The sequence below is a fragment of the Lissotriton helveticus genome, chromosome 12, assembly GCF_964261635.1.
Source record: "Lissotriton helveticus chromosome 12, aLisHel1.1, whole genome shotgun sequence".
In the NCBI taxonomy this organism is placed as follows: domain Eukaryota; kingdom Metazoa; phylum Chordata; class Amphibia; order Caudata; family Salamandridae; genus Lissotriton; species Lissotriton helveticus.
Window position 1 is genome coordinate 402,545,111 of NC_136073.1, and position 22,213 is coordinate 402,567,323.

Genomic DNA, 22,213 nt, shown 5'->3' on the forward strand with positions numbered 1-22,213 from the left:
CCAAACCAACCCTGCCCCCGTCCCCCATGGTCTCTCATCTCGCTCCTCTTCTCGCCCTCATCTCTCTTTCCACCCCCAGACCCCACTGCTCTAATGTCCTGGAGAAAATAGAGGACGTAACAGCAGCAGAGGCTCATGGCTCCAACCTAACGGAGGAAATGACCGGTGGTAAAAAAGAACAGTCTGGGCACTGGTTTCAAAAATACTTTTCATCCTACAAATGCATTAGCTGTGTCAATGCTTGTTCCCCCACTTGTTCCCACACTTGGCTATAAAGTAGCAAAAATCAGCAAAACCATTGTCCTTCGCAATTCCTTGCGCCACCAGCAAAACAACAATTCGACAATAATCGCGGCTGTGCTAGCCAAGGTTAACCGTTTTAAAACCGGTCCATCTCTCTCTGTGATGAAAACTGGCAGTAGGGCAGGCTGCAGGTGGCCTTGCCGCACAGGACGCTACCGCATAACCAGCCGACATTCAGTGGCTCCTGCGGCTGCCACAGGGCCCAGAGACTGCAAGGCAGCAGTTCCCATGTCCCCAGAGCCCGAGAGCTGCCTGGTGCAGATTGCAATCTGGTCACAAAGGGGCTTTTTCAATTGTTTCACAGGGAAGCATGCACGCCTGTGCCCGGAGAATTGCTTGCACAGACTGGTGAACCAGAAAAATATGTAGATAATAGCTCAACTCGTACAATGCAACTGAAACGTACAGAGTGATGAAAGGTGGAGTTGGGGAGAGGGGACTGGAGTTAGACAGCCCGCCCAAGAACTGCAACAGACCTGGAGTGCTTAATTTGAGTAGGTGGTTTCCAGTGCTTGACACCGGCACTTAACTGTCAGCATGGGCGCTTATTACTTTCTGCCACATGGTGGCGCTGTTTGGCTATTTTAAGTATCAGCATACCAGCCGCTGTTTATTAATCCAATACACAATAACATTGACTAATACCTGACGCCAAAGCCATTCTTATAGCTTTGGGGGCCTGGAATAGTCTGAATTGTCACATCTGGAGGTGTGTGATAGTTAGTAGTTAAGTTAGTGCTGTCGTTGACAGGGGCAATGGATGGTGCAAGCTGCAATGGCCTCCTGTTGAGGGCTCTGGCACTTATTTTTTCCCCAAACTAAACACTGCCACTGAGGCAAAGTGTCCAGAGTTTGGCTGGCCTATAGAGCAACCATGCAGTGCCCGTTGGGCTGGCCTGACGGATCAGTGTGTCAGTCGTTTTTTCTTGCAGGTTTGGACCTGTTTTATGGCCAGGTGGGTCGGTTTTTACGATTGATTTCCCTGACATTTCCACTTTTATAGCTATCTGCTTAGTTAATGGGGCCCTCTTATTTTGGTGCTCGGGCCTATTTTTTTTTTCCCCAGTTCTAGTGTCTATTTGATTAAATCCACTTTTCTGTGGCTTTGCAAAGACTGCGGAAGGGGCCTGCCAGCGGCTTGGTAGTAGCTCAGTCTAGAGCAAGGGGTCTTGAAACTGGGGGGCGGGCCCCCCTAGAGGGGCCTCAAGTGATCCCAGGGGGGGTTCCAGGTGCTGGCCAAAAGAAGCATTATGCTGATAAGTTTTTTGTTTAAAGCAGAAAAAACATGAGCATAACATAAGCTGTTCTGTAATACAAGCAGACACTAACATCTTTTGTCATTTCTACCTTAACTGGGAGTTTGAGTCAAAAGGGAAGGGACTCCAAATAGGCATCAAAACCCACACCCCCATTTCTAATAATCACACTAAAGATACTTGTGCACCTAAGAAAGGCCTGCCTTACCAGAATAGTATGTTTGTATTTGATTGCATTTTTGAAACGGCAACAGAACTTCACTGCAATGTTTAAATAGGTCTATGATTTATTTTTCCACTGGGGCAGAGGGTGGGGCGGTGTCATTTAAATTTTGAAGATCACTGATCTGGAGACTGCCCATTTTCTTAAAGAACAGGGGGTCCTTCTTTCCCATAGATGTCAGGAGGAGCCAAGTCATTTGTCTTATCTTGCACCAGCCGTGGCCTTCTACAGCACAGTGCACTGCAAGACATTCAGGCCTCAAAGAGTGAGAACAACGAAACTACAAGCCCCAGCATTCAAAGTGGCGTTTTCTAAACAGCCACAACTGGTTGATGTCATCCCATGAGTTTGCACAGCTGGAGGTGGGCTCTGGGGAGTCCTAGCTGGTGATGTTTGGTCGTGATGCAGCATAAAGATGCACTCCAATTGCACTGATTGAGCAAGCGTAAGCTCGACTTCCTTCAGAAGATTCTGAGGGATTCTTCCTGGAAAACATTTTGAAAATGTGGGGCCAAATTATACATTTTACAATTCAAACCTTCTGCTCTAAAAGGGCCCTGTTGAAATATTCCTGTATTTTCATGCCCTGTTAAGCAGCTGGAACCTCCCCAGAAGTGTTTGGGATTTAGCCACCCCCAAGAACATTTTGAGAAAATGGTGACAAAATGTGAAATTTTCAGCAAAATCTTATTGAAAAACATTTTTAAAAAAAACCAAATATACTGGCAGTTCAAAAACACAATTCCACAAAGCCTATAGTTTTTCATAGCATTTTTCTTCACAGGGGCCAGTGGCTTGCCACACTGATGCCAGGTGACCTTTGAAAAAGGTGTGGCCTATATATTCTCCCTAAATTAAACTGATCAAAGGATAGGATACACAAGGCCTATAACTTTTCAAAGTATCTTTCTTCCCTCCTTTCCCAATCAAGTGGGATGACTGGGAATCTTGAAAGAGGCACACGGACATGATGGAAAGAAACAAACACAAGCTTCCAATCTGAGGCTGTAGACCGCACAGCTAAACATCTTCCAGGCTGGTACAGAAATGCTATCCACATGGTTATGGAGACCTTATAGGGTCATCAACATCATTATATCAGGGGTGGGCACCATCATGTCATGGATAACCACATTACTACCATTATGCCAGGGTCAACATTAAACTATGGATGGAGGGAACGAACAGATGGATACGGACACACACGTACATGCAGACGCACACACACTATATATATCTTGCTCCAACACTTTGCTCCCCATTCCCACTAAAAACATGGTCTACGTGACCAATAAAGCGAACCACGTCAAGTGGCCAACACAACAGGAGTCATGACTTCACCAGACTTAAAATTAGGACATGGACAAAAGAAGAGACAAAAAGACAAGCATCCCCAATCTAGGGGACCAAGACTTGGGACAATTTATCCCGGCATACCAGGCTTTTCACATCACTTCTGAAGTGCTGAAAGAACCAGAAAGGAGCAGGCGGTCAGTCCCTAAGATTCTTCAAGCTTCTTGGATCCAGAACACCAACAACGAAGAATGACCGCTCAACACTATTGGAACCGTTCCCCAAACACCTACTGAGACCTCAAATGGATCCCTTCCATGATTATGTACATTGCTGGGGTGCTCCCTAGTAAGGTTTGGGCTATAACAATATCAACAAAGGCATACTTAAAAACATCAGCAAAGCATCACATGGGGAAGGGGAGAGGATGTAGCCTTACGGCTAGAGCGGTCGGCCGTGAAGGTGGGGAACCAGGTTCGAGTCTTGGCAACGATGTTCAACATCCTGTGATTCTGGATAAATCACTTCTCCCCGTGCCTAACAAAAATGAATGTGTCCATCTGTAACGAAACTGGTCCTCATGTAAATCGCTCTAATACCAGATATCTTCGGGTTTCGTTCGTGCTATATAAAACTCTAAAAAAAAAAAAATATCTAAAAAAAGCACAAATTAACCCATGCAATGTAAACACTGATGCTTGTATGACACATTTCAGCATCTGGAACCAAACCATGACCACTTCCCAAAGTCCTGTTGTCCTTATAGCTGCCTCGATGTGAGCAGTGGAATGATACAAGTCATCCAATCAAAAGGATGGTAAAGAAACTGTGCTGCAGGGGAGGGACAAGCAACAGAAGACAAAGGAAAGCATTTGAATAAGAAGCAAGGACATTAGAGAAGAAAGTCAACCAATGGTAAAGCAATCGGCAGGTGTAAAACACTTTGTACGTTTTTGGTGTGGACCAAAGAGGTCCTTCAACAACAGATAGCTAAAAACTGCCCGCAGGCAAGACCTAAAAATTAATAAGTACACACCATCGATCGCCTCCCCTTTAGACTGGGCACAAGTAACTAAAAAGGCCGGGTGACAACAACCACCCTTGCGGGTCTTTCATCGGTACAACTCCCCATGGGTTTTTTGTAGCAGTTTGTTTTAGCAATGGCAGTCAGGCATGTTTCAGTATCAAGGCCACTTGTCAGGGCCTTCTTCAGCTGATGTCACAGCCAGAGACATAGATCGCCAGAGGACACTGACCATGTGTAAGTTCTCAAAGCATAACATGACCTCCGTCTTGGAGTTCCCAAACTTTCCAGTGCCTCCCGTGACCGAAATGACCCCTACACATAACTCAACCAGTCACAGAAATGTCTGGGTCCTGGGTAGGTTATCATACTCGGGGATTTCCACTCTCACTAGCTGTAGTAAGTAATGTGCTGATGTTGACAATGCTCCATTCCCAGAAGGTCTTAGAAGGTCCAGAGGGATAGTAAAGGAGAGCTTCCAAGTTTGCTCTCAAACTTAACTTTAAAAAAAAATTTAAATCACAAAAAAGGCATTAGCACGGGATAATGCGCTGCAACCTTGGTACCAAGCAAAGTGCGAACATTGTGGGAAAATTAAATCCATCCATCTCATCAAGTTTATGAAATGAACAAAGTTTAAAAAAAAAGAAGAAATAAATGGCAAAATCCTGTGGAAGCGGCTTCTTAGCACGAGGAAAAAAACACACACACACACACACAACCTGTTTTTGTGAGTGGATTCTCCAACAAACAAAATACTCTACAAAAAAATATTTTTTAAAAGGAAAACTTCAGTCACCAATGAAGTTTTTAAAGTCTACAAACTTTGCACGATTTCAGGTGCCACAATCATGTTTGCACACTGCTAGTACCAATGCGCACGAGATAGGCGTGCAGTCCGTTGAAGCTCATTGAGTACAACATGAATACAATTTCTAATACAATCTGATTCCGCAAAATGTATTTTTACTCTAATAAGAATAGGTTATTACAGAGTGTAGTCAGTGGGCTTCCTCTAACACGTGAAACGCCACATAAAAAAAAAAAAAAAAAACATTCAGTTGCAGTAAAAACTACTCATTGCGTGATTATTGTTAAGCAATGAATTTGAATTCCGGTGAGCATGCGCATAAATACAGCAGCTCAACGGCCAAACATTTTAATTATTTTTTTATTCGTAGTATTCATATTGCACATGCAGTCAACTAAATTGCATGTAAAGCACCAGTCGAACTACACGGGCCACAAATCGGTTGGATAGGAGAAGGAAAAGCTGCCACTACGTTCCAGACGAGAAAGTCAATTGAACAGAGACACATGATGGCTTCCTTGAACAGATGAGCACAGGCAGGGGTTTTCTTTCCACAATAAGGCTGTGCCATAGTCTGGGAGCCGCAACAGCCAATCTAAGGTGGCGTTGTTAGGTAATTTTAGATGGATGGGCTGTTATGAGTGGAGTGACAGCCAGATCTCAGATGCTTATTAGGATTGTAAGGTGGGATGTGTCTTTCAGCTAGAGTGGGGTGTTATGAAGAACGAGGAAAGAATTCTGAAGAAAAAGTGTATTTTATTTCCAAGTACTGAGAGCCTAGTGTCTGTGACGTGTGTCGTGTCCATTAGAATTAAAGCAGCATTCCACATTCATGAAAAATAAATGACAATATTGAAGGAGACCAAATTCATGTCTATGTTCAGGTCTTCGTAAATTGCTGCCTAAAAAGGAGGATAGATGCACTTGCTCCCCTGTAATCAGCTACAAAACCAACAATAAGTATTCCACATTAAGCCTCTGGCACTCACATCTCTGGACTGAATAGTGCACTCACGAGTGTTATGTTTTTTTTATGGATGCTTATCGCCTACCTTGAAGGTCCATTTGTCCAGAAGAATAAGGTTTTCTACCGAAGCGTGTTAGACCTGGTTAAAAATGTCCTCAATAGTAAAGTTCTGATAATACAATCTTGAGGGATCCAAAAACAACTGTAATACCATTCAGCACCATGGGAAGACGCAAGACAAAATCCTTAACATCTCTCTAGATAATATATGTGGAGAAAGGATATACAGATTGAATAAGCATACAAGGGCTTGACTGCTCTGCCTTTCTATAATAATAAAAAAAAAGTTTTGGGACCACCAAGTATATCTTTACTTTAGTATTGAACTGTACGTGTATTCGAAATATTGTGGCATTTCTACTGTATTTCATTAGAGAAATGCATGTTTTTCTTAGTGTTACCAGCATCACCTAAACATATAATTGCATACTGCTTCTGTATCTGTTATAAATAATCACATTAATTTGTTTGGAGGGGTGAGTGGAGAGCAAGGAGGCCAGTAGATAATTCATAAGGCCCTTGGCCAACTTAAGGGCCATACATTTTGTCCCCTTTCTCTAGTCTAGCGATCTCCATTCAGGCTATATATTGCAAAGTAGATCTTTATGCCTCTTTCAATGTAGTAAAATGTGCACCAAATCACATTTAAAACGAGCCTGGTGTTTCCTTAAACTGGAATAGATGGAGATGAGCATTATCGAAACTCGGTTCCATTTCATGGAAGAACAAACTTGTGTGTTATGTTTTCTTGCCTTTTTCTTTACTTTTTAGCCCTATTACTTCTGATTCTGCCCTGATCTCAAGTGGAAACGGAGCATTACTTTCCTCCTCTTTTCGCCATCTTCTTCTTTGTGCCACCTGTCCCACAGTTTTAGACGTCTTACCTGTCCATCAAGGAAGAGGAAGGGCTGACTGTCACGAGGCACTTTGTGGACCTCGTCATTTCTAAAGGAAGGTTTTCTCAATGTTCCATTGGATTTTTCAGCTTCCCATAGTCACGTGTACATTACACTGACTGGAATTAAGGTGGGGCTGAAGTGACCATAAAAAGGAGAGCTGCTTGTGTTATCTTGGCACCTGTACAAACACACCTGATACTTTGCGGAGAAAACGGGTGCATCCACCCTGTCAAATCCAGGGGGTGATGGTAAGTGAGCCCTTGTGTCAAGGCAGAGAACCCCCGTTAAAAGCAGAGAACGTGGCTTCTTTCACAAAACTAGAATTGCAGATGAGAATGCATGGGAAAAACCACAGAGACATTTATGGTTAGTTATTTCACGTTAAGAGGCAATATGGTTCAACGTCACATGCCCTTCAGTGGTAGGTGATAAAGTAACATGTAATGAATCATATTCTAGGGAGAATCAATAACACTGACTGTTTTTGAACAATGAATATAAAAGTGTTAAGGTTTTCCATGTCAGTGATTTAGTTCCCGTTTACATTTCGCATTTTTTCTTAAGGGATCACAAACATGTATTTGTGTGTTCAAAACCACACTCTTAATTTATAGATCAGTCCCTTTTTAGAGGCCCCTCCCACTTTTTGCATCCCACTTAATATAACATTGTGTACAAAGTTCAAACAATTTATTAAAAGTAAGGTCGAACTTTTTTTAGGCCCTTATTTAGAGTTTTTCATCTAGTATACTGTACATGCAAGAAGTATAGTTTTGCAAGACCGAACATCACTCGCAAATTTGGTTTGGGGGACAAAGAATCTGGTTAAGGGTAAAATCTGAACTTATCTGACGAGTTAGTTCTAAAGTTCGAATACTGTTTTTTTTTGGTCTCTGCCAAAGCTCCTCCTCTTGATGTACATGGGTGAGCCAGAGAAAGAAGCATAGAACGTGGAAGTTCCGGGCCTAGTATAGAACTACCAGTCATATAGTTTTTCACTGCACTACAATTGGGTGCCTGAGACACTTAATGAAACAACATCTTTACAGGCTTAGACATTGGTTCGTTCTAGGTAGTATCTTTGTATATACTGGTACTGACCAACAGAAGTAATCTGGCCCCTGGTTCCGACCATACTAGGTTTACACACTCTCCTTAAATTAGAGAAGAAACCAACATACATTTCAACTTGATTTTTAATGTCAGTCTTCAAATCATGGGCTGCCTTCGTTGGAAATCCTTATTGGGAGCTTGGAATCTACAAGAGGAAACATCCACTTGTCGCCTGCCATTGTTCAATCTGACCTCCGCTTCCTGAGAGTAAACTCATATAGAGTGAAAGTACTTCATTAACTCCTCCTGTGGCTCTCCCGCCTCTTGAGCCATGGAGGAAGCCTCGGCACCACCAAGGGTAGGACTGTGACGCGTCCCCAGTGCTTGCTTCCGCTCGCTCTTCGCAAACATAACCTGGTTATGGGACCCGCTTCTCCATGGCTACCCCTGGATGCGTTCACGTCTCTGGTTTTAGTCTCCCTGCCTGACTCTGCACAATATGTGAGCAGCGGTAGAGATGCTGAGCTTCTTACATAGGTGCACAAGACTTTTCCACCAGAGACATGAAAAAAACTGATAGATTTGTTATGGTAGTATGGTAGTTGTGAAATTGGATGCTTTCTGCCTACATGGACCCTCACTAACAAATGTATTTATTTATTTATTTATAGAGCGCATCATTTATCCCAAAGGATGTCACGGCGCTGAGGACTCTAGTAACAGATGAAAGCTGGGTTAGCCAATTGTCGTGGGTCAGTCTTTAGGGAAAAGGTGTGTCTTAAGTTTTTTCCTGAAGATGTTATAATTGGTAGTTAACCTCAGTTCCGCTGGAAGTTCATTCCAATGTCGTGCAGCCAGGTACGAGAAGGTGCGTCCTCCAGCTTTATTCTTTTTTTATTTTCTTTGTTATGGCACGAGCAAGATGTTGTGATCTTAAAGGTCTGGCAGGAAGGTAGAAGTGTAACTTATTCTGAAGGATAGTGGGTCCTTTATTATTGAGTGTCTTATGGGCATGACCCAAAAGCTTGAAGCAGGCTCTTTGGCGCATGGGCAGCCAGTGAAGTTGTTTTAAGCATTCTTTGGCGGAGCTGTATTTGCCTTTTCTGCATACTAGTTTAGCTGCAGCATTCTGCACTACCTGAAGTCGATGAAATGGGTAGTCTGGCATGCCTACAAAAAGTGCGTTCCCATAGTCCAGCCTGCTGACTAATAAGGCCTGTGTGACTGACTTCTTACTTTCCAAAGGGATCCATGCAAAGAGTCTTCTTAGGAGTTTTAGAGTGGCAAAACTTTTCCCACACAGGGCTCGAATATGGGCCTGCATGGATAGTGTGTCCTCAATTGTGATGCCTACATTTTTGGCTGAATGCTTAGGCGACGGGGCATCTCCCAGCGTGGCAGGCCACCAAGAGTTGTCCCTTATGTGTTTTGCCTCACCGAACAATAAAATCTCGGTTTTGTCCGCATTTAATTTGAGGCAGTGCTCTGCCATCCATGTGGCCATTTCCGTTAGACAATTATTGAGCCTCAGTTTGCTGTCAGCTTGCCCCTTCCCCAGCCTAATTATAATTTGCGTATCATCCGCATAGGAGCATACCCCCAGACCCCACCGTGCTCCAATTTGTGCCAAAGGTGATGCATAGAAAATAGAAGCAACCTAGATGCACTCAGTTTAGGCTAGTAATCTATAGTGGTTGTGGTATGGAGTCAAATTCTTAGCTTGATGCTCAATTGCGTGCAAAAGGAAAAAGGTCCTGCAAACCTTTTGTCATTAGATGAGAAAGTGCACTAGACATGTGTCTAAGTGACCTAATGCACTGTGCATTTCACTCATGGGAGTGTAAATCAGAAATCTCTGATAATAATGGATAAAGTTTTTTAGCAATTTTGAAAAAAGAGTGCACTCAGTATTCAAACGTAAATAGAATAAAGTAAAACATATAGTTAGTTTTCATTTGATTGTGTTTCTTTTATGGTGAAACAGACGGTTTATCCATGGAAACTCACTTAGATTCACGTTACGTTTTTTTGACAGTTTTTTGGACAGTTCAGACCTATGTGAATAACGGGATGGCTTAGACCTTTAAAGTAATTTACCCAGTCTCGTAAGTGACTGATATAATTTTGCATGCACACTATATTTGCATGTTCTTCAACCTCGGCTTCCTAGCATCGTAGTCATTTCCCACCTCCGCTTTGTTCCCCTTCGATTATCACCCTAGAGCACATTACACCGCTCGTTTCAATAAATTTACAAGTTCACTTTCATTTCATTTTTTCACCCTGAGCACGTCGAAGTTCTATTGGTATCACCGAATTATGACTTTAACCATTCATCTCTATTTTTCACCCTCTGGATTCACTGCTACTCCGGTCTTCTTAATTTCCACTATTTATCCTATCTTTTGTTTCTCTTCCTCGCCTCCGTGCTTGTGTTGTAATATAGCCTGCAGCTTAAACTCCCATTACTAAAATGTAACATTGTTTCCCTAGATTCCCCTGATGAAGGGCCAACGTTTACAGCCCGAAATGCATTGGGATTTCTTATTGAACTGTACTTGAAGAATTGTATACCTAAAACCTGGATTTTGTGAATTTGAACATTTTCCATGGATAAAAGGTGATACATAGGCATTGAACAATGTGGGGCTGAGGGATGCTCCCTGCGGAACGCCGCATTTGAGTTGCTTGGGTTTAGATAGGAAGGCTCCTAATTGTACTATTTGCGTTCTGTTCTGCAAAAATGAGCCAATCCATTCAAGCGCTTTCCCATTTATCCCTTTTTCTAGCAAGTTCTCTAGTAGAAGATGATAGGAGACCGTGTCGAACGCCACCGACCGGTCTAACAGGCGAGTAATTAGCAATGGGGCCGTAATCCGGTTACTGGCTTCATTAGTAATTGTGAGGTCCCTAGAGTTCCCCAAACTGCTGGGGAAGATCGGGCAGTTCTGGGGAGGTGTCTGGATCAGACTGACCAATTACCCAGATAATTCACCATTCCTTAGGGGATACTCAAGGTTCATCAGGTTACACAGAAGTTTAAGACTCGGCCTCAGACAGCAAAGCTATCCCTAAGGTTACACAAAAATTTAAAACACAGGCCTCACACAGCAGAACTATCCCTCGGGTTATAACCAACACGGCTCATGCCTCAGACAAGAGAGCTATGGCTTAAGTTAGACAAAGTTTACAGGCCTAGTCTTCACAGAGTAAAGCTATCCCTCGTGACACAGAAACTACAAGTTCACGTTCCAGATGGCGCAGCTATCCCATACACACAGGCCTAAAAAGGCAGAGCTACCCTGCTGGACACAGAGCAATAGAGTCTGCATAAGACATTAGAGCTATCGTGCATATAACCGAGCTCAAAGGCTATAACTTCAGACTGGAGAACTATCTCTCAAGTAACAAAAACATTGCAGATGTTTGCTTAAGAAAGTAGAGTTAGCCTGGAGACCATACGGGATTAAGCCTCTGACAGCACAGCTATCTCTTATTCCACACAGAACCTACAAGTCCAGGCCTCACATAGCATAGCGATACCCAAGGGGTCTCAGAAGTTACACGAGGAGGCCCCAGGCAGCTGAGCTATCCCACGGTTCCAGAACTCAACAGCAGACCTGACAATCCAGTGATTAATGCTGCAGAACAGTCCCTCAGATCGCACGGTTCCTATCACATGGCAGGTAAAGGCAACACAGATCAACATTGCTAACTAGCTGCCCAGGATCACACCAAGGGTCTGTACTGTCACCGGGACCTTCTCACCTGAAACCTGGTCCGTCGCATGGGCTGTCCACTCTGTACGCTGCCCGGCCTGTTCTCAGACGCTGCAACAGGAAATGTCAGTTTTCAGAGCTCACTCTGGTCTGGTCTCTGGCATTAAAAATGCAATAGGTCTCGCCTTTCATTAAGTTAAAGCCATTTGCTTTGCTATACAATACCATTAGCAAAGCAAATGGCTTTAACTTAATCAAACGCAAGAACTTAATCAAAGGCGAGACCTATTGCATTTTCAATGCTTGTTTCATTTGCTTTGTTAAGTTAGTTTGTGGAAAAGTTAGTGTGTGAATTTGTTTTTGCGTATAAAAGGGGGGAGATGTGTGATAAGATCGGGCAGGTGTTTGTATGAGAGATGAATTTTTGGCGATATGTGTACGAAGTATGGAAGGTAATTGTGTGTATGACATGAAAGGTTAGAATGTAGTGCTGCTGAGCAGTTAGGTTGGTACACATATTGAAATTGATGGATGGAATGTTATAAAACCAGTAAACGTTTCATTAGTTGTGAATTTTGATTAAAAAACAGAAGGTGCAAGCTTGTTTTAGTTGTGCATGGGATTTTAAAACTTGCCAATTTGTCTTCCCCATTTGTATATGTTGAGTGGAAGTTCCAGGCACTGCCATCGCAGGTTCAACTCGTCAAAAATTCAAAAAAAGAAAGGTTTCAAATAATATTAAAAGTTTTTTTGTATGCATGATTGGAGACCACTGAACATGCGAGTGAAGTGTTATCTCCTATTTTACAAGTTCATTAAGACCTCATGTTTCTAACTCTTGTGTGTTTTAGGTTTCTGAATTTCTTACTTGACAACATGGAGACAGTATCTTCAGAGAACCCTGTCTGGTTTTTTGGGAGATGCTTTCTAGGACGCCGTTTCATCATACTGATTTCGTGAAGTCCTCTTCGTCTTTTGTTACCACGATGAACGCAGGATTATGGAGTCAAGAAAAATCTAGTCAAGCCCTCTGGGAAGAGCGTGTTTTCTACGTCCTGATTCAAGAATGCAGCGTCATAGACAAACAAACTCAAAAACTTGTCAAAGTCCCTAAGGGCAGCGTTGGACAGCTTGTACAAGATAGACCTTGCGTGGGACATGCTAGAAGTATCCCGTCATCTAAGAGCAAGAAAATGCAAATTGGAATAAAACTGCTGGAACAGCCTCATGCCCTTCTGTTTGTCGATGAGAAAGAAGTTGTTGAAGTCGGTGAAAAATTAGCAGAGTTGCTTTTGGCTGTTACAAACTGTGAAGAACGATACAGTTTATTTAAAAATAAATCAAGATTAAGCAGAGGTCTTCAAATAGAAGTGGGAGCGCCAGTGAGGGTGCAACTTAGGACAGGGGATGAACAGTTTCCTGGAATTGTGCGCTACAAAGGACCTTTGTTGCAGGATAGATCGCTGATGGGAATATGGTTTGGAGTCGAGCTTGTGGTGAGTCAAATATGTTTTAATAAGAGATTGGTCTGATAGGAGACAATACCTTTTTGTGAAGGTATACCAGTAATCTTGTATTTCATATCTTTGGTAATTCTGAATTATTTTGGACATTTACATCTACTGAGATTCAAAATAAGATATAAAGACTAGTGCATTATAAATGGTTTATCTCCCAGAATCTGGTTTATGGATACCTTAAGAGCTCATTATTCAATTATCAGATCCGTACGCCCTGCTCTTAGTATCTTAACTTGTGGAAACACTGCCATCAAGCTGATGGTACCAAAACATGAGAACACCTGAAAATAAGAGTGAGGCTGCTTGCATACCCTTCTGAACCACAGCTTTTGTTTTGTGTGTCTCTAGTTTTATGCATATCCAGCTTAGTTTACCCTTTTCCTCACTCTTTTCTTTGCCAGGTACGATAGATTGTTATTATGTTTGGAAAGCCCTGAATGGTTCTTAGTAGGAGATACCCTTTAATTTTGTTTAAGGCTTAACTTTTACCATCATTACTGAGTTTCATTCTGCAGTCTTGGTGTTGGGTCATATACCTATGCAGAAATGTGGAAATGAATGTGTTTGAAAGATGTTAAGGGGGATTTTCTTCACTGTTCACAATAGAAGATGTTTATTGTCACCAAGGCATTGTCTTCTGCTACAGATCTCAAAATTGAATTGTGCTGAGCTCCAGTTAGTGTGCTATTTTTAGGCCTCACCCTCCGCAAAAAGACCTATTATCAGCTTATAGTGGGCTAAGAGCCCAACCATTGGTTACCAATGGTAGGCTTTGCTGTAACTCTTATTTGGTTAGTTTATATTTGTTAGCTTTTGTTGGCTATTTCCTCTTCTGTTTTTTCCACCTCTGGAGAATGGATTCATTACTTGTGTTCTTCCACTGTTTGCATTTCATGCACTACCTTATCCTTTTGGTTTAAGCACTCCATGACATTTCCAGCTCTCTCCCTCTTGTAATTCACCACTCGCGCTCCCTGTTGCTCTTTTCTACGGGTGTTCTTCTCCTCGCCCTTGTCATGTTGAGCTCTCCCTCACATACGTCTCTCCCTTGTTGCTTTCTTCCTTGTGTGCTTCTTCGATGCCTGGTCCACATTGCTCACTCTAACCCATTCCCCCCACCCCCTTTCCATGTTGTTTCCCAGCACGAGCGCCTTCCCAGGTGTATTCCTCACCATCGCCCTTTGGGACGCTTCCCCCCCCCCACCTTCACCCACCGTGTTGCCTCCCCCACTCCAGCACAAAAATGCTTACTCTCTACTGTTTTTTAAAAATGTTATCTTTGCTAATCCAACTCTGTAAATAAAAAACGCTTGTGTTATTTTGCAAATGCAAAAACAACAGTTGATGGACAGAATGCAGAACAATGTCATACATTCACCCCAGTACAGAGATCTGGGCCTAAATCCATCGTTTTCTTTTGCACTTCACACCACCCCAGTTCAGACATGGCCATATGCAAATCAGCCTTGACCCTGTGCCTCATGGAAACAGTCCAGCCCGAACTGCCAAGCCATGTCTTCCCTGGACCGGAATCAAGCATCCTAGGACCTGTTTCTGGCTATCAGCCGTCATCAGCCAGGATAGCTTGACTCCAGTGGCGTGCAGAGCATGGGACTCACGTCTGAGCATACCCTTCCCACTCGGGGTGATAAATGCAAAAACAACAGTTGATGGACAGAATGCAGAACAATGTCATACATTCACCCCAGTACAGAGATCTGGGCCTAAATCCATCGTTTTTTATTTGCACTCCACACCACCCCAGTTCAGACATGGCCATATGCAAATCAGCCTTGACCCTGTGCCTCATGGGAACAGTCGTGGGCACTATGCCTACCCACACAAGTGAGGTACCATTTTTATCGAGAGACTTGGGGTAATTCAGATTTGTAAAGCAACTTTTATTACCTATTGAGTTTTGATGCATTTCTGCCTTCCAAATGAAAGACATTGTGTAAAAAAGAAGTCATTTTGAAAAATGACCGATAATTCTCATGCTAGTATGAGTATTCCCAATTGTGTAAATGTGCAAATATGTACTGATTCTAAACTCTATAAGTTGTTCACATTTCGGAAATACATAGGTGTCTTTCATACCGATTTTCCATGTATACATTTTCCCACAATAATTGCTATATACCCGGTACATAATAAAAAGCCATTGCAAATTGCTGCTCAGTTTTTGACTCTCTGTTCATCTGGTTCTTGGTGAACCTACAAGTCCTATACATCCCCACAACCAGGAAGGTCCAGCAGATGTAACGGTATATTGTTTTCATAGAGCTGTCATAATTACAAGAAGTTACAGGTGAAAACGTTCACACAAAAGGCTGTTTTTTTCAACTAATTTTCAATTTTTTCTATATTTAACTGTTAGTTTCTATAAAGAAACCTTGATGGATCTACACCCATGACCCCTTGCTATATTCATAATTTTGTCTACTTTTCTAAAATGTATAGCTTTCAAGGATCCATTATTGCTTTCACACACATTTCTACCATTAACTGGAAGGAGGTTGAAAGCACAAAAAATAGCAAAAAAAACTGGCTATGTCCCAGAAAAATGCCAAAACTGTGTAAAAAATGTTTTTTTTTTTTGTTAGGAGGTAGTTCTCCTGGAAGCTTCTTTTAGCAAGCATATGTTCCCCAAGAATGACCCTAGCCCAGAGATGCACAAACACGGTACCAGGTCAATGCCACCGTTCCACCCACCAGTGTATACGCATGCTCGCTGTAGTTTTCACTTCGTCTGACCCTTCCTTATCGAACCGCTGCAAGGCGGCTCCTCCACCTGCACGCACCCACCGCCCTGCGCACACTCTTGTTTCTCCTTTAAAAACGCTCTGCAAGGACCGACCCCTCTAAGTTTACCTCTCTGCTCAGCGTATTCCCGCCCCATCTCTGTCGAGGAACCTTCCTCTCGGCCTCTCCTCCTCTCCGCGACAGCTTAGTTCTCTCGCCCGGCGTAGAATTGCTTGTTTGCTAACCTTGTCCGCCATAGGCCCCGTACAACCCTCTTCTTTCCCCTGCCCCTCGCCACGTATGGCCACCTCTCCGGCTTCCCCCTGCCTCTCCGTCCCTCAGTAGGAACCTTTCTGTGCGGCTTCTGTTTCCCCCGGAAGCTGTCGAGGTGGCACCAGAGCAGGGAGTGAGCACAGCCTCTTAGGGGCCGAGAGGCTGCAAACTGGCAGAGACCCGAGTGAGCAGCAAGAGGGGCGGCCAGGAGGGGTCCAGGGACCAGGGTGGTGGGGTCTCAAGGCCCGGAGAGCGAGGGCAGGGACAGACAGACAGACAGACAGACACAAGAGGAGGGTTGCAGTGTTCCAAGGAGCTGCTGCTGATGAGACCCCAGACAGGATTTATCTTTTAAGGTGATCCTTTTTAAGGGGGAGGGGGGACGATGACTCCCTGGACTCTTCGACCTCATTGATTTTGCCCCCACAAGAGGAAGAGAAGGATGTAACCGTCCAGGAGGAAGGCCGCTCTGCATTACCAGGAGCCCGCACAGTGAGTGGTTGTAGACATGGCGAATGATAGAAGGTGAGGGCAGACACGGCGGGCGTTGGGGAGGCGGGCAACGAAGGCGTGGAAGAATACCGTGGCCAGGAGACTTTAGGAAGTAGTGGGAGAGATGCATGTAATCAATTTACTATATAGCACACACTAAATAACGGAATTGCTGTGGCATATATGGGGACAGAGTAGCATGGTCAAAAAGGACACATTAGCCAAAATCACGTTGCGTGCTGGGAATTCTAAGCCTGTGATTATTGTTGAAGGTGAAGCTAAAGGGGCAACAATAAAACCAAGTTGGTTAAAAAACAAGTGCTCGCCACAACGCAGAGTTTTCTGTTTTTCTGCCGTCCCACTTGGACAGACTGCCCTGACTTCCTGCTGGCGAAAAGGTTTATTATCTTCTTTATGGGCCATGTGTTTCGCCTCATAAAGATAACAAACCTTTTACGCCAGCAGGAAGTCCGGTCAGTCCGTCCAAGTGGGACGGCAGAAATAGAGAAAACTGTACATCACCAAGTGCTCTTTCCCAATGGCTGGCCACCGTTTAGCATAAACGGTGACGCCAGCCAATGGAAAAGAGGGGCGGGGCTTTAAGCCCGCTACTGAAAGCTCCTGAAAACACTAAATCTCGCCAGTGAGACTGCGCATGTGCACAGCTCTAGGCTTCGACCTAAAAAGGGAAGGTTTTAGGCGGGAGACTGCTAAAACAAGACACTTTTGGACTTAAAATAATCTCCTGCCTGATTCGGATCTGTTGCCATTTATGGTCTCCCTTCCTTAGGGACCTACACTGGCTCCGCATCGACAGTCGCATCAAACTCAAGACCTTGTGCTTTGTCTTTAAAATCAAACAAGGGACCGCTCCATCGTATCTTCAGGAGCTTGTCCATCCATATGTCCCTTCCCGGTCTTTACGCTCAGCCACTCAAGGTAATTTTGTAACACCTAGTTGTAGACTAACCAGAATGGGTGGCCGCTCCTTTTCCTTTCTCGGTCCCAGATTATGGAATCCTCTTCTCAGTTCCATGAAACAGGAATCTTTCTATCTTAAGTTTCGGCGAGATCTTAAGACCTGGCTTTTCTCTCAGTGACCAGCTTTCCGTTTACTCAGTCTGCAGTAGTGGACATGTCTGCGCCGGGAAACCCTGTTTAGGGTAGCTGTGCACATTATAAATGTAATTAATAATAATAATAATGGTCGTACTGCCGCTGCCTCTCCCTTTTGCCCTCAACAGTCTATTGTTTTGCCACAGCCTTTCTTGCCTGTCCTACATGGTTTGTTTGTTACCCCTGCCCCCCTTCCTTTTCCCTCCATGATCTGTTGTGCTGTCACTGCCCCTCCTTCTGCCTACCATGCGTGGCCAACTTGCTGCCTCAGCCCCCTCCTCCCATCCCTCAGTTGTCCGAGTATGTGCCCCTGACATCTGTCTCCCCACAGTGTTCTAATGAGCAACTAGATGCTAACATTATATTTTTATTACAAAAGTGTGGCAAGCCTGAAGTCATCTTGATGTCAACAAAACTGTAATACTTAAAGCACTTCCTTTAGAAATTATTAAAAATGAGGGGATCTTTGTCCCTTAGATATTATGGTTACTGCTCTAAAAACGAAAAGGAGGACACATTATCTGAGCTCTCAAATAGCGACAAAGCTCTTTTAAATTATATGACTTTGAAACTGGAAAACCAGGTTCGAGTTTTGGCGTCAGCTCAACAAAATGTTGCTCTCATATTATCAGTGATGTAATATGCGGGTTAATTAGCAGGGCCTACACTATTTCCTTAGGCCCATGACTGCGCGAGGAATTCCCCCTAATTTTATAAAACCTATTCCGCCTGGGACCTGGCCCGCCCAGGGAGAAGGAGAAAATTTAAAAACAGCCCTGTTATTTTATAAATTTTTGTATTTTTGCTGTGTATTTGAGAATCTTCCGCGAATTTGAGGGAAAAAAATGAAAATCACCAGGCCTAGAGGGTCGGGGTATTCCAACCCCACCCCTTATTTATTTATTGCCTTTTTTCTTGAGATTTGGACTTGTCCGAGTCCAAAGATAGCTGCCATCACTTCCTGGTTGAAGGGTAAGCAGCCAATTCTATCTAATTTTGAGATCTGTTGGATCAGCTGAGTATTTGCATCCCTAGGTACTTATATTTCTTTATGCCTTAACTCTCAGTCGAGTCCCAAACAAAAAGGTGAAAAAAAAGAGAAGGTGGGCAGGGTAGGAGCACCCTGACCCCCTAGGCTTGGTGTTGGGGTTGCCCAGGGATCCTGCCAGGGCCAAAAAGCATTGTAAATATTTTTTTTTGTAGCAAACATTGTGGTGGATTCGCAGGAAAAAGGATGGTTAGCCGCGCTTGTTCTTTTTTCATCTCCTGGGTGGGCCAGATCCCAGAGGCATGATTTAGGTGGTAAAAATTGGAGAGGGTTTTTTACCACCGGGACCACCACCTCCACAGGGTTTCTTTTTAATATAGGAGAGGGGAACGCGGCCCTCCTAATCAGGCCTTTAAAGGCCCAGGGACCACCACCTCATTGGTGCTTATGGATTTCAAAAGAATGGGGGCCGCGTGGACCTCCCTCCTACTTCCTAATTGTTCCGAGGGCCGCCACCTCTTTGGGGCACAAAAGAGTTGAAAAAAGGGGAGGGGCGTGTGGGCCTGCTCCTGGGCAATATTTGGCCCCGGGGACCACCACCTTCCCGGGGTTTTGCCAAATAGAAAGTGGGAGAGGGACCACACAGCCCTCCTACTATTTACTGCCCCGGCGTCCACCACCGCCCTGGGTCCGGCCCTGTGCAAACCAAAGCGGAGGGTGCACTGCCCCCCTCCTGGGGCCACTAATGGTCTTGGGGGACCGCCACCCTCAACCCACCCACCCCTCATCCCCGGGCCAGCTCTCTATGTCCTGGTGTGCCTCCCCGCAGGACATAGCTGTTTGCTTTCACTTGGCTGTGGCTTTGACAGTTCCCCGCCAAGCGAGAGCAAACAGTAAATCATCTCCCTGCAGGCAGGAGCAGGAACACTGTTCCTTCCGCTGGGAGTAGAGTATGCATCTGTTTTCATGCTCGCTGTCGAGTGAGCAGGAAATTGCTCCAACATGTAGAATGCAGCATTTTTTGCTGTCCCCTATGTGTGGGAGCAAGGCCGGCACCTGCTGTAGGCGGGGAACCGTGGGGGCATTGAGGTTCCCCTCGGTGGTCCCCAGTGCAGCAGACTGGGTGCCTTGGGTGGGCTCCAGGGGACTCCGCATAAACCGGGCGGGCCCCGGGAGATGGTGGTCTCCGGGGATGGAATCAGCCCAGGGAGGGTACCACAGGGCCTCCCTCCCCTATAAAAAATGTTCCCGGCCTCCCGGGGATGGTGTCCCTCGGGCTAAAATCGGCCCGGGGAGGGGTACAATGCATGTGCGCACCTGCAATATTTCATGGCTGCTTTTTTTTGGCTTCGATTATCAAATAAACAGAAAAAAACATGAATGCCTTTCATCAAGTATTCCCTAATCTCTTCCCGTACGGGAAAAGGTTTGAAATTTACTCCAGACAAGGGCAGAAGTAAAACCTATTCTAGGATGGGTAAAAAGAGGTTGTAGGGAAAGTGAACTTGCAAACGCATATTTGATCATGCTCAAATGTTCTAAGAGTACTGTTCCCAGACCTTTTTCTCTAATTCTTGTGAATTCATGAAAGTCGTCAATCTACATCATTGCAAGTGTATTAATGGAAGTACATATATCGAAGATGCACTTCTGTGAATTTCTTTAATAATTGAGGCTCCTAATTATGTCTGGCGTTAGCCAAGACCTTTTCAATCATGTTAAAACAACTGACAAAGCCAAAGGGCTAGCATCCACTGATAGACCTAGTGTCCTTGACAGTGTTTGTTTATTTTCATGCTTTTCATAAATGGTTTCATGCTGATTTTCCATTATTAATTTTGGATTTATTAGCATCTGTCAAATATGTTTTACTAAACGATGCCTAAAATTGCACAGTTTCGCAAAATGTTTTTCTAGTTCTAATTGCTATTTTTTGTCTACATTTTATTTTGAAAACAAAGACTCCTCGATAATGCTTTCAAGCTTCTGCAAGCATTTACATCTATTCAGAGAACATTCTGGAAGCAATATAGGTTGTCCTAATTTGTTAAACTTTTTCAACATGTTCACATATTTATGATACAGGAACCACTGTCAGTAGTGCCAACTGAGCTGACTGCATTTAATTAGAGCGTTCACCCTATTAATAAAGACTTTGCATTAATAAACCATAAAGACAAGATTTTATAACATGAGCATGTTGATACAAGTGTTACCTTAACTGCAGACAGTGCACTTTCACTGATCCACTGAAACTTACAATGTGATATAAAATCATGTCCATCAGCCTGCACTCCATACTGCAAGTCCTCGCAATCACTCCTAGATGTAGACGACCCAGACACTCGCATGGTATTCGCACAACACATCGACCCAGTCTTAAACACATGCCACTAACTACCACACACTGTCAAACTACAGAACATGCATAACAATTCAGTACTCCATGCACCAGACATCGCACACTTCACCACCAATCGCAAGCTGGAAGCCCTCTTTGTCACAGAAACATGGTTAACACCCACCTCTTCCCACATCTGAGACATCTTTCTTCCCACAGGTTGCAGCATCCATTTTGTGGACTGCACACATTAAAAAGGACGATTCACTGTCTTCCATAAGTCCTCCTGTTCTTGCACTGTAGGCAAGCGACACTCAAATCCATGGAGCTACTGACATGCCATTTCTTACTCTTTATAACTCAAACCACCACCTTCCATCTCTTTACAGGGCTCCCAGGCAAAAGAAGGACTTAATTGATGAATTCTCAGATCTCCTCCCCACCTTGTCCACCCGAAATGTGCACATCAATCTTTTGGGTGATTTAACCTCCCAGACAACATGAAAAGAAGAGACCTCCTCTTCAGTCTCGTCGATATACTCCGCATAGTACAGCATGTCATGTAGCCAACAGACTTCAAAGGCCACATCCTCGAACTTGTCCTCTCAACATCACCAACTATCCAATGCCAATCATCCATACTCATGGACTAAACCAACCATTTTGCCAATCCTGTCTCCATGCTTTGCATCCTACCAACAAATACATATCAACACAAAAGAAAAGACAACACCTTCAGATCCTTCAAAGTCTTCCCCATAGTCAACCTAATGCAAGAACGCATCTCTCGCCCGATCAACTCTACATCCAATAGCAACACCCACGCCCCAATTAAAACACACATAAGTGCAAGCCAAATCGTTCAGGACCCTGGTACTCTAAATACCTTGCTGACAATAACGATCCATCTGCATTTAGGAAAGAAAACAGAAGAAAAACAGAACTCCAGAGGATCTCTTAATACTGATGTTTCTCCACTTAGCACACAGACGTCTGTAATGAATGTGACTTCACACCAATAAGCCACACCCAAACCCTGCACTCCCACTTTGGAGACAAATATACCACTGCACCTTTAAATAATACACTTTAAGCAGCACTCCCTAAAGACGAGGAAAAGACGCAGCACTCCC

General features: G+C 44.0%; 1 protein-coding gene across 4 annotated transcripts in view; it reads left to right on the top strand.

The window, feature by feature from the left end:
- The window catches only part of CYLD (CYLD lysine 63 deubiquitinase), a 491,869-nt gene that overhangs the window by 75,943 nt on the left and 393,713 nt on the right, over positions 1 to 22,213 (top strand). For all 4 annotated transcript variants that reach the window (XM_078670509.1, XM_078670506.1, XM_078670508.1 and 1 more), the window contains one exon: positions 12,460 to 13,104. In XM_078670509.1, the coding sequence (XP_078526635.1) occupies positions 12,529 to 13,104 (576 nt within the window). In that variant the 5' untranslated portion in view covers positions 12,460 to 12,528. The remainder of the gene's footprint in view (positions 1 to 12,459; positions 13,105 to 22,213) is intronic.